Source organism: Artemia franciscana, chromosome 15 (assembly GCF_032884065.1).
Source record: "Artemia franciscana chromosome 15, ASM3288406v1, whole genome shotgun sequence".
NCBI classification, from domain to species: domain Eukaryota; kingdom Metazoa; phylum Arthropoda; class Branchiopoda; order Anostraca; family Artemiidae; genus Artemia; species Artemia franciscana.
The window spans coordinates 43,897,367-43,911,115 of NC_088877.1; the positions used below are offsets into that span (position 1 = coordinate 43,897,367).

The 13,749-nt window shown below is 33.9% G+C and overlaps 1 protein-coding gene across 3 annotated transcripts in view; it reads left to right on the forward strand.

Moving 5' to 3' along the window:
• Nucleotides 1-13,749, forward strand: part of LOC136036516 (uncharacterized) — a 161,720-nt gene that overhangs the window by 71,340 nt on the left and 76,631 nt on the right. For all 3 annotated transcript variants that reach the window (XM_065718820.1, XM_065718818.1, XM_065718821.1), the window contains exon 4: nt 1,056-1,273. In XM_065718820.1, the coding sequence (XP_065574892.1) occupies nt 1,056-1,273 (218 nt within the window). The remainder of the gene's footprint in view (nt 1-1,055; nt 1,274-13,749) is intronic.

The following is a 13,749-nucleotide window of genomic DNA, read 5'->3' on the forward strand; positions in this document are numbered from 1 at the left end:
TCCCTCGCTCTTTACGCTAAAGTTTGACTCTTTGCCACAATTCTAATTTTTAAAACATTAAAAACTTTAGCGCAAAGAGCGAAAGATCGGAGGGAAAAACCCATTTCGTATACGGAGTAATGTCTGTTCGTTTTAAGTTTTAATGTCGCTCCTTACTTTCAGTTAAAAAAACTTGTTTTTTTATTTATTTAATAGCATCATAGAGCATGCTATAACTTGCTAAATCTTCCTAAATCACCGCTAGCTAAATCTTGGTATTAGCAAATCTTGTTGTGAATGGGGCATAACCTTCGCTTTCTGCAAATAACACTGCAAAGTCCAAACGAAACATGTGCAAAAACAAACCAGACTGGTTAAAAATTGCTTTAGCTAAATTATAGAAGTTAATTTTGGCAACAATATACATATATAGAAAACAAAATCTGCCGTTAATGTTAATTCCAACTATTGAATATAAATTAATTCTAAATATACCCATAACTAGTTAAAAATTTAAAATTTTATAAAAGTAGGGGAAGCACCCTTAAAAACTAAAAGAGTCTTGATGTAAGTCACACCATAAAATGACTGATAACAATATAGCATGCTACATAGAGCATCAAGGCATTACTTTACTTATTTTTTGTTTCTGATTTTGAAGAGCTTTAAATACCTTATCAAACCTATACCTAAGGCCTTATCCAGGGGGTAACGCGCTTGAACACACCACCCTTCCCCTCCCCCTGAAGCTTTTGTCCAATTTTTTATTCGGTTTGTAATGTTTTGTACCCTCCCCTGAACTAAAAGCCTGGATTAGGTCTTACCTAAACCACTTTACTTTTAAGGATACGCTTTGTTCTTTGTAGTATCCGTACCCTAATTTATATTCCACGATATACTAACCTTTCAAGTGCATACTATTAAGTATCTTTTTCTGGTATGCGTAGTAAAAAATAAATCGTATGTTTCAGATATGAAGACAAAACACTATTTACATCTTTTTCCAATTATGCCTAGTATCACCTACTATAACTTACTATTATGCTCCATTTATTTATGATATATGATCCTACTAGGCGACTTGGACGGCTGCAATATTCGGCCCATTACACAAAGTCAATTTACACCACTGCCAGAAGCGCTATGCTACGTTATTTGGGACCTGAATCAAATCGGCAAAACGGCAACGCTGGACGCCATCACCGCTGCACTTCAGATGGCGTTTCCAGAGTTGATTCCACCGACTCATCCTATGGTATATTCAATCCTGGGTACTCTGATTAAAGACCGAAAGGTAAGTTCACATATAACCAATGTTACAACCGGGGCCAACCGGAAATTTACGTAATGACTTATAAGAGACTACACACATCGTGTATTTTGGCGAGCTCTTTGAGCTTTTTCTTCCATGTCACCAGCAAAGGCTTCTCAAACGTTTGAGGCAGGGTTGCCAGTCATTGGCATCTTGCCCAGGTTCTTGGGATATGAGTCCTGAACCTGCGATATTAGGAAAATTACACGTGTTAAACATTACTTTTAAAGTATTATGTTAACTATTTTCCTCACAACTATTAAGCAAATACATATCTTTAATATTTTGGAGTTATATATTTGAAACCTTGGGATTTTTTTGCTAGTGAATCTTTAGGAATTATCGGATTCTTATTATCATTGGCAACACTGGTTTGAAGCAGGTTAAGCCAGTGCTTTGGCTGATTCTCTATTCCATCATTAGTCCTTAGTTTTCTCGTGGCTGGTTACCACCTCGCGTATTGCAGCGCCTTTTCTAGATAATCTGGTTGTCTATTCGTATAACAAATCTATTCATCCGGCTGCAGTACTCCAAAAGAATATTTAATTAAACAATAAACCTTAAAGATGAGTGGAAGCAGATCCGGTCCTAGCATTAGTGGTACCCGGGGCAAAATTAATTACAGCGCCTCCCTCCCGTCTATAAGCAAAAAAAGCCGAATCAAAGTAAAAAATTTGACTGAAATGGATAACCCCCAGCCGTTGCGTCAGAACAGCTAGCCACGTCCCTTCCTTTGAACGCCTTTCCACTTTAAGTAGGAAGGAATTTTTTTTCGGGCACCCAAGAAACGGCTGAAATGTATTTAATATCATTTTCCTATTATTTCTGAAAATGACAAAAGGAGATAATTGGAATTTAGGAAAAGATAGACACATTCTATGCATCTTGATATAAAAAATAGAACAGAAGAAAACGGATCAGACCACAATTAACCATTTTGGGTGTAAAAAAAGGGGGCTACTTATCTCAATATGACAAATAGTGCACATAACGCCTTTTGAATTGCCACAGCCTACTGCAAGACCGTATCAGGGGGGGGGGCTAGGGGCTCCCCTCCCTAAATGTTTGCCCGACTCCTAAAAATGTAACGAAAATGAATATAGACACTTTTTTTATGATTTTGTTAAGTTTTTTTGTCCCCCCCCCAGAAAAAATTCTGGTGCGCGTTTTCCAGGCCTGATCTACTCTTTCCGTGGTGCCTTGTGATTTTTACGATTTTACCTAATTGCCTAGTTTTCATATAATTTGCCTTTTACTATTTTAGTGAATTTAACCCCTCTTCCTCGAATTAACTCTCCGGACGTGTCCAGGGATACCATTTAAGGAAACCAACGGGATTGGGCCGAAATAAAAGACGAAAAGTGATAACTATTTCGTAAGATTGTTACGGTCCTTTTTCATTGCCTAGTTATAATAAATACAAGCTAAAAAAAACTTGCGTGATCAAAACAAATATTCACAAGTGGTGGAATAGCCTACATAATCCAGGACGTATAACTATGTATCGTATCTTTAAGAGACAAAACACAACTCAAAAACTCGCATGACGTCAACCTAAACTTTTTTATGGTATTATGCAATTTTGTTAAATCAATCTTATCTATATTATTGATTTTTTAAAATATATATGGGTACGTAAGCAATTTGACGAACCAGATTTGAATTTCACTGTCCCTGTTACTTTAAAGATGAGGCTGTCCTGAACTTCCAAACACTCACACAAACTCGATGGGGAGCCAAATTTCCGCCACATAGTTCGCCACCTCGTTTGCCACTCAGTTCCGCTAAATTTGGCACAGTTTCCGCCACGACTGGTAACTTCCTCCATGCTTAACACGCGCTATCTGATGAAAATATAATGGTGTATATAAGGTGAAAATTATTTAAAGCGGGTGCTTCGTCAACAAATTGACAGCAACAAATGGATATCAAGCATGATAATTTCTTTTTGTGCTCGTCTATTCTCGATTGATAAAGACACGGGATTATGAAGGCATGAATTTAGACACCTTAGCGGATGTACGAAAGGCAGGTCAGGCTGCACAGTTTTGTGCAGCCATGCTACAGACAATTTTTCATCCTTCAATATTTGCTTGAACATAAAAAATTAATTTGCTAAAAGCATTTCAAGATAAGAGAAGCTACTTTAAGTGCCTTAGTTTTTATTCGAGAATGATTTAACTTGTATATACAAGCAGGATTTTCTGGTTAGCACCGTTAGCATGAGTGAATTTGAGGTGAAATTCTGAAGGTCAATTTTGATACATTTTACTCTCAGACGTGTGCCGCCATGAAGTTTTTTGGAGGGGGGGGGAGAGTGCCTTTTAAAGTTATCTGCCGAAATTTAAAGGTCAATATTTTGCATTTTAATATTCTTATACGTTTTTTTCAATGTCATCTTGTGTTCCAGGGGGGGGGGGGGCATTGCCACCTGTGGGTATCCTTGGAGGCGTTTTGGAACATCTATAGTATACCAATTATCATTATAGCCTAATTTTTGTCAGCTTTGGCTGAAATACTCAATAGACACTGAATTTGTTCACAAGACGTGGTAATTTAAAAGAAGATATGTAACGTCTTCACCGAACCGAGATTTACAGCTCATCTAGTTGGATTCAGGTCAACCTGTCGTTTGGTTTAATCTAATAAATTTTATTTATTTATTAGTTGTACATTTTATTATTTTAACGTATCTAATAATTTACAGAAACTACCCTACGCCTTTAAAAAACGTCAAACAATCAACTCAGTTATTCCTTTTCATTTAAGACAAGTTCTTGCTTCAAGTTTTGATAAAAAATATATTTAACTACTTGGTATCCAGGGGCGTAATTTGCTATGGGGTAGGGGGCAACCGCCCCTCCCAGATATCGGTCCCCCCAAACCTCAAGTCCCCCCATCCGAAATTTAGTTTCTTCCAAAATCTTGTCAAAAATAAGGTAAACCTTCATAATTCAAGCATCAACAGAAACAGATAAGTTTTTTAGTACATATTTATCTTTATAATACCATAAAGCACCTTTGTTATACTGAATAGTACCTTTATGGTACCAAATAGTTTTTTTTTAGTTTTTACTATAATTTTCACTTGATTTTGGAAAATTGGCTCCAACTTTGCCCCCCCCCCCAGTATTTTAACGAAATTACGCCACTGTTGTTACCCTGCCAATATTTTCGATTTTGAAAAGATCACACTGTTCAGTTTTACTTTTCCCCTTCCTCCTTGTCGTTTCGCTAGAGCTCTGTTTAGCTTAGTTCAAGAAAATGTAGAGAAGGACAAGGATTTTTTTTCGATTCTATTTGAGAACAAAATATTTTTTTCAAAATCTAGGAGTGAGTTATTACTCCCCCCTTTGCCTCTTTTCAAATGACACCCTTGAGCCTAGGCGAAACGGTGTTCTTGTTTGAAGTTGTATGTGTAGCAATTTGAATTCCTTCAATTGCCAATAGTTTCATATTTTTTTTCTTATGGTTCGATTATTTTTAATTTTTGATCGTCCCCCCCTGCTCGTCAGATAAAAGTAGAATTTACTTGTAAAAATGTTTTAACTCAAAACCTTTTATTTTTTTCTTTACATGTTTAAAAAAGCCAAATATGATTTCATTCTTTACTGGCTCAATATTTGAAATATAATAGTAATAATCTGGCTCTTAAATAATGATAATAATATATATCTCAATATTACAATAATAATAATATTAATATTTGAAATATAATAATAATTAGGCTCAATATAAGTTAAATGTTGGGGTTATTTGACTTCCCTTCCTGACACATGCTTAGGAAATATCTTGACGGGAAAAAGGATGTGATGGACGTCACAAAAATAAACCCATAGAGTAAAGGTACATTTCTTAACTTTGAAGCATAGGATAGTAATCTCACTCCTCGTCTTTCCTCCTAAAAGAATTTGCTTATGTATCTGGTTCTTGAACAGTCTTCCAGGCCACCAACAAAAGAATTTTACATTTCTGCCACACACAAGCAGCGCCAAGTTGAAAACCCGTTGTAATGAATGATTTAGATATCCTTGTCCATACTGCGGTAGACATCACTGCTTCATTCATAATCTTAGCGTTACTTTGGTATTCTAGTGGGCATTCATTTATGTAAATTATTATCTTATTAAATGCCAATTATTTAAGCTTAAAATGGACTTACCTGCCACACCTTTCTCTATATCGAGCCTCATTCAAATAGGAAAAAACTGGAACGAATGAACTGATATGTAAATTGCCAATCGATAGATTGGTAAATGGTGATAAATCGATATATTTATTAAAGTCAATAGGTCGCACATCGACAATACACTAAACCTCCCTGTGCACATAACACTTGGTGCATAGATTTCTTAGATATCATAAAGTTTTTGGCATCCTTAGAACCATTTCCTTATATACCATTTTTTTCTTATTACCAAATGTTCATTTGTTTGTTTTTATCTTATTACAAACAAATAAATGACCAAAGCAAAGAGAAACAGAGAATTTGCATGTAAAAAATTCGTCACTCAAAATTTTTCCTTTTTCGCTGTCTTAATCGAGGGGGTGCTCACCTACGCCAAGCTTTGCATATTTTAGAATCAAACCATCAGATTCAGCATACCAGAGAACCCTGCTGCAGAGGTTTATAGCTCCTCTAGAGGTTCTGCAGAGGTTCATAGAGGTATACATAAATGTGAAAATATGCATTTTTTTTGCCAGAAAAAAGATCATGGAGGCGTGTCTATTTGTTCATTTGTTGTTTTTTTTTTTTTTTCCAGGGTTGACTGTATCGAACCAGTTGTTCTATAAGATTGGAAAAGGGCTCATTTCACCTAAACTCAAAAGTTCTAGTGCCCTTTTAAGTGACCAAAAATATTGGAGGGCAGCTAGCCCTCCTCCCATGGCCCTTTGCCTCCCAAAATCGCCTGATCAAAATTTTGAGATAGCTATTTTGTTCAGCATAATCAAACAATCTAAGAACTATATTTTTGAGAATGGCTAAACCTTCCACTGTCCCCAAGGGAAGGGCCGCAAGCTATTAGCTTTACTCATTTTTTACATATGGTATTGGCTATTAGAAAATATACAGACATTTTTTTGGGGGGGAAGGGGATTTTTCTTGAGGGGACTACATTATAAGATCTTTACAAGGAGGAATTTTTTGTTGGGGAAGGGAATTTTCCACGGAGAGAAAGCCGGATTTTCCGCTACTATTTAAAAAACAACCAGAAATTAAATAAAAAAGTTTTCTTTACTGAAAGTAAAGTGCTACATTAAAATTTAAAACGAAGAGAAATTATTATGCTTATGAGGGGATTGACCACTCCTCAATACGTCGCTCTTTACTTTAAAGTTTCTGTAAATCTTGAAAAAACAACAATTCATTGTTCTAATTAAACGTTTTTTGTGTTTCAAGTTCAAGTTCAAGTTCTATTTATTTTCATAAAATAAAAATAACAAAAACAATATCCCAAAGGGCTCAATGGCCCGTTATTTGGGAAACGGCATACAATAAATAAAGAATCATAAAACTTGTCATAAACATACTAACCAACATCTAAATATAAATATTTAGAGAAAAGAAATCAACTCACCGGCAGTCCCCACGAAACAGCGACCCTCACATCACCCGACAATAAAATACAAATAAAATTATCGCGTCATCGAGGATACAACACCAACAAAACAACAACCCAAAAAAGAAAAGAAAAAAAATAATGATAAATAAACCATAAGAAACATTTAATAAGAAGCCTTTAATAAGAAACTTCAGGAGTCATTACTAAATAATTGGAACAAAAAGTCAAACTTTAGCGTAAAAAGCAATGTATTGCGGGGAAGGCAATCCCCCCCATCTACATTATAATTTCTGTTCGTTTAAATTTTAATATAGCTGCTTACTTTTAGTTAAAAACTTCCTTTTTTTATTTACTCAAATTTTAACTATACGCTCCTGTTAAATTGTGAATTAAATGTGAAAAAGAAAAAATGTAGGTCAGACATGTTGAATTACATGAAAATAAAATATTAAATAAAAAGAAGAGTTGGATCTGAATTCATGTAGCTATTGATTATTCAGAAGAAAAGCTAGTGCTTGTCTGATTTCATATCAAGTATTGTAAATTGGAGATATTTTGCCCATAGCCAAGATGTGTCCGTTTATAGACTCCGCTATTTGGTTCTTTAAGCTGGAAAAGATTGATGTTTCGAAATAAACCTATTTCCCTTAATAACTAATGATTGAATAGATAGTTTATATGAAACGCCTGCCAGGACATGCGTCCATTAAACATCATTTTTCATCATTCTAGTTTAGCATTACTGTTTACTCAATAGAGAGGAAGACTATTTATTTTATTTTTAATATTTTAGCTCCCAAAATGAAAGTGAAACTAAAATGAGTGCTAAAACAATAGTATATTAATTGTTTATTTAGCAGAACAAAATTTGGCCTGTATAACTTGTTTATAAACCAGCTAGCAAAAGTAGGCATTTAGGCTGTATTTTCCGGGGTGGGGACAATAGTGACACAATTTCTTGGGGAGAGGTCTGGTAATAAAATAAATTCATTTTATTTATGATTTTGAATATGAAATACCAAAAAATTCAGGAGAATTTAAGATGTCAGGGGGACTCCCCGTGCGTCCAAAATAACGTATACTCGTTTGTGAGGATCGGAAATCTAACGGGTGTTTAATGATGAATACTCGCTTGGCAGGATCGCTTCAGGTACCCGTTGTGAAATGTCGCATAATCGTTTAATCAGCCAATTATGTTGATTTAAATAAAGAAAACAGGATACAAATAAACTATAAAAAGTGCCTTTCCCCCAAAAAAACATTGGCCAGAGGTAGGGCGGGAGGGGGTTATGTTACATATCAAACTATTAAAACATGTCAGACCTGCATACCATTTAAGGAAACTCCAAGGTGAAAGATGTACCTTACAAAATCACATCTCACCACCATGCAGGACAAAGGCGTCATGGGTACATCTGTCTCACCTTAAATTTAACTTAGTTAGTTAATTTAATTAGTATATAGTTAATATAGTTATATAGTTATATAGTTATAGTTTTTTTTTGGCTTGATTTACTCGAAAAAAATCGGTAAAAATTGGAGGACATACATCATTGCAACATCGATACGTAAAAGCAAAAAAAAATAAAATAAAATAAAAAATAAATAAGTATTTTGATAATTGTCCTGCTTTGATTCATATTTACTCTTTTTTTGACAAAGTTGCATGCAAGGGCATATGCATCTGATTTATTTCAGGCATCATTTTTTACGCTATTGAAAGCCATAAATAAACTTAATTCAGGGTTTATAAGCGCCTACGATCCATAAAACCGGCAATTTACTGCAAAAATTTCAATTTTTGTAAATATATTTTGTTTCAAGCTAACAGGTTCCCCTATAGGAGGGTTGCCACCTGGGACAAAAAATATCACCGGATTTTGGTGATTTTTTGGTTGGTTTAGTGATTTTCATCAACAATCTAGTGATTTATGTTCAAATTTAGTGATTTTTTGTTTAGGCAATATAAAAATTTCTAGAAATAGGGATCAATAACTAGGGGTGGAAACCCTGCCCTATACATCAATAAACAGCCATGCAAATTTAAAATATATTTCATTTGACATTTGTAGCAGTACTTCTGTACTGCTTCAGTCCTTATTTTATTTTCTTCGTTGTTTCATTCCCTAAACGTATAATTGACAGTTAAAACATTTTATGTATACATTCATAGTTTCTCATTAACTCCTTTTTTGATAGTTATGGTACTTCGATGCATGCTTGTTCTTTTGAAAATAATATCTACGCACGCAGGCTGCAATCCTGATACCATTCTTCAAACCACATTGTCAGACAAGTAGACTTAATTCACGGTTCTATATGTGCCCACGGCCAGTAAAGGCCTTTACGGCTAAAATTTGCATTTTGCAAACATTTCTTTTGTTTCAAGCTAATACGTCCCCGTTATGGGTGCATCCCATAGGGAAGTAACAGGTTTGACCCCATTCCTCTCCTCGAAAATTTGCCCCACTAAAAATATGTGTAAACAAATTTTTGCATACAAAACCTTGATTTCTATAAAACAAATGTTACCACCCCCTCCATCCCCCTCTCGATTTTTTTTTGTAAAAGCCCCCATGAACAAAAATCAGTGATACAGTAGCACTTCCCGGCTGCTTCATTTCTTCCTTTTTTCCTCACTTTTTATTCCTTTTTGTCAGTTAAATGTTGCCTATGTAACCTTCAGTGCTTAATAATAATAATAATAATCATTAATAATAATAATAATCATAATTAATAATAATAATAATGATACTATTAATTAATAATTAATAATAATAATAATAATAATATCAATTAAATAATATTAATCAAATTAATTAATTAATTAATATTAATTAAATAAATTAAATAATAATTAATAATAATAATAATAATAATTAATAATAATAATAATAATATTAATAATAATAATCCTCTTTAGGGGGATTATCGTGTTTTGATTCATACTTACTTTTTTTGACAAAGTTGCTGAAAACACACATCTGCTACACGTCTATTATATCATTCTTCTTGATATAAATAGTCCGGTAAAAAAAAGAAAAAAAAATGATTCAAGGCTATATAGGCACCTACAAAGTTTACAATTTGTCATTTGCTGATAAAATATGGATTTTCGAAAATACTTTTGTTTCAAGCTAATAAGTTCCCCTACAAATTAACAAACAGAAATGTTTACAATTTTTGCTTGTTTTAGGCTAACCAGTACCCATAAATATCAATTAACAGACTGTGGGTTTAAAACGCTACACATTTGTGATTGGTAGCAGTACCTCCTGACAATATCAGTCATTCTTTTTTTTAATATTATTTAATTCTCAAAACGACTAATTGACTGTTAAACGTTGTATATGTAACCTTGGCTGTTTCATATTAAGTCTTTTTTTTATAATTATCGTGCTGTGATTCATTCTTGTCATTTGCATAGAACAAGAGTATACACATCTGCTACAATCCTGATACCATTCTGCTTGACATTGATAGTCAGATAAGTAAACAATTCAAGGTTCTAAAGGCGCCCACGACCTATAAAACTCGCCATTTACTAACAAAATTTAGTTGGTATTTTTGATGACAATGATGTCATTTTGTAGTCTAAGCGTTTTTGCACGATGACTTAGTTGAAACAGCTGATTGGTATAGCTAGCAGGTATAAAGTAAGCGTAAAGTTCAAAATATCGTGAGACATTACTGCTTCTTGATAATCTTCTTTTCATTACCATTACCCTTGACAATAAGAAAGGGTTAGTGACACATGAATACAATCTTGCCATTGATACCAAATATGATTACAAGTTTATTAGGGCTATTTTTTAGGTAATCTCATGGTACAATATGAGCCTACTCTTGATCAAAAGCCTTTATTATTGAGTAACAGTGGTAAAACCGTATCTTGTGCATATTTTCCTGCCATATTTCTTGGAAGAATAGGAAGATGAGTTATATGCTTAAATTTTCACAAAATCGTCCGATAAAAACTTTGAGAAAGCCATTTAGCCAAAAAAGCAAAAATTAATATACAAGTTTCGTTTCAATTATTCATGTACGATAAGCCAAAATCAAAACCTGCATTAATTCAAAAACGTTCAGAAATTAAATAAAAAAAATTAACTGAAAGTAAAAAAGGGGGCCTAGCTGCCCTCCAATTTTTTGGTTACTTAAAAAGGCCACTAGAGCTTTTGATTTTATTTACGAACGTTTTTATTAGTAATAAATATACGTAACTTACGAATTAGCTTGCGTAACGCACTTCTAAATTCGAATATTTTTATTAAGTATTTGAGGGGGGTTTGCCCTCTCGTCAATACCTCGCTCTTTACACTAAAGCTCGAATTTTGTTCCAATTCTTTAAGAATGGCCCCTCAATCACAAAGGCCGTTCAATTAGAATAAATAGCTCTCTTGAAATTACTAAAATTACTTTAGCGTAAAGAGCGAGGTAATGAACCGCCTCATATACGTAATAATTTCTGTTCGTTTTAAGTTTTAATGTTGCTCCTAACTTTCCGTTGAAAATATAGTTTTTAAAAATTTAATTTCTCATTGTTTTTTAAATAATGCAGGAAAATCCAGCGCCCTCTTCATGGAAATCCTCCTCTCCCATGATAAATTCCTCCATGGAAAGATCCTCCCACGGAACCCCCTCCCACCACCACCAGAAAAAATCCCCCCGAAAACTGGAAAATGTATCCATTTTTGTTTGACTTTTTGACCTAGTAAATTTCATCTGACAGGACCGAAATTCTAACAGGTTTCGCTTACTAGCGGCTTTAAATTGGCGTTTTGTTCGTTTTTTTTTGTCTACCATACGCTCAGCTCCGCAAAAACCAATTTCTTCAATTGCGTTTTTTTTTCGGAATGTTAAAAAGTGTGGATACGACATTCTTGCTTTCAAAAGGCAATTTATGTGCTTTTTGCTTATTTACAAGCCCTAAAATACTAGAATCCATCTAACTTACAGTACATTATTAGACTAATTAATCTTATAAGACCATTATACATTGTTGTTTTTTTCAGACTCAAAAAGGCTGACGCATAATAAATACAAGAATATCGTTAAAATACTCAAAGGGAAGCACGGGCGTAGTAATTTTGGAACAGGAAATACGTATAACTGTGAAAAAACTTTCTCGACCTTTCTTATTTTTCTGCCTTAAGAGCCGATTCTCTTCCGCTACACCGTCTAAATTGTGGCGTAAATTCGTCAAAATCCTTGGAAGGGGCAAAGTTGGCGTCAATTTACCAAATTAAGCAAAGATGATAGTTAAAAATTAAAAAAATGAGCTATATTACCACCATAAACGCAAAGGTATACTAAATAAAACTTATCCGTTTCTCTGGACGCTTGAATTGAGCAGGATCTTAGGTTTGAGAACATTTTTTGAAGAGATTAAATTTCAGAACGGGGGGAGGCAAATTGGGTCAGGAGGGGATATTTTCCCCCTGCTCCGTAGCAAATTATACCCCTGCTTCTTAATGTCTGAAGTGTATCTTGTGAGAAACCACAATCAATCCTTCACGCTCAATTGGCATAATTTTCGTTTTATCTCTGTTAAAGATGCTTAACAACTTTTGTATACTGTAGAAAAGAATTTACAATATCTAAAAACTGTGAAATAAAAATTTTTGCATTCATATAAAAGTTCATATTAGTATTTATTTCATTTGTTCTTTTAAAGAAATTCTCTTATTTTGCAACGCATAAAGCTTAGGAAGAAACATATCTTAGTTGAAGAAAAAATACAAATATAAATTATGTTATACAATTTATGAAAAGCTGCCTATCTAGTTTCTTGGGTCAGCTTGCTATTCAGATCAAAGTATAACCAAAATTATTGGCCACTCCATTTTGTGTATGTTCCTTCACTTTCTGTGTTTTGGCCTTATTGAACCCCACTCTTTACGCTAGAATTTTTTATTGTATTAAAAGTAAAGTCGTGAGAAAGAGTCAAACTTCAGCGTAAAGATTGGAGCATTGATGGGGGGACAGCCTCTTTCATATATGGAATAATTTCTGCTCGTTTTCTGTTTTATTGTCACTCCTTACTTTCAGTTAAAATCAAAAAAATGTATGTTTAATTTCTGAACGTTTTTGAATTAATGCAGGTTTTGATTTTGGCCCACAGTATATGAATAATTAAAATGAAATTTGCAAATTATTTTTTTTCTTTTTCTTTTAGCTAAATAGCTTTCTCAATGTTTTAATCGGACAATTTCGAGTAAAAACGGACAGGGGAAGTGGCATAGTTAACCTCTAATTTTTTGGTTACTTAAAAAAGCCACTAGAACTTTTAATTTTATTTACGAGCGTTTTTATTTGTAATAAATATACGTAACTTACGAATTAGCTTCCGTAACGAACTTCTAAATTCGAATGTTTTTATTACGTATTTGAGGGGGTTCGCCCCCTCGTCAATACCTCGCTCTTTACACTAAAGTTCGAATTTTGTTCCAATTCTTTAAGAATGACACCTGAATCACAAAAGGCATTTAATTAGAATAAATAGCTCTTTTGAAATTACGAAAAAATACTTTAGCGTAAAGAGCGAGGTACTGAGGAGAATAACCCTTTAAGAATGACCCTTGAATCACAAAGGCGGTTAATTAGAATAAATAGCTCTTTTAAAATTACTAAATATACTTTAGCGTAAAGAGCGAGGTATTGAGGAGGAAACGAACCCCTTCATATACGTAATAATTTCTGTTCATTTTAAGTTTTAATGCTGCTCCTTACTTTCAGTTGAAGAAACTTGTTTTTTTTATTTATTTTCTCATTGTTTTTTTTAAATAATGCTGGAAAATCCAGCACCGCCTTCATTGAAATTCTCTTCCTCCATGGTAAGATCCTCCCACGACGACTTTGCGAAAAATGAGCGGGGGAGGGGGCCTAGTTGCC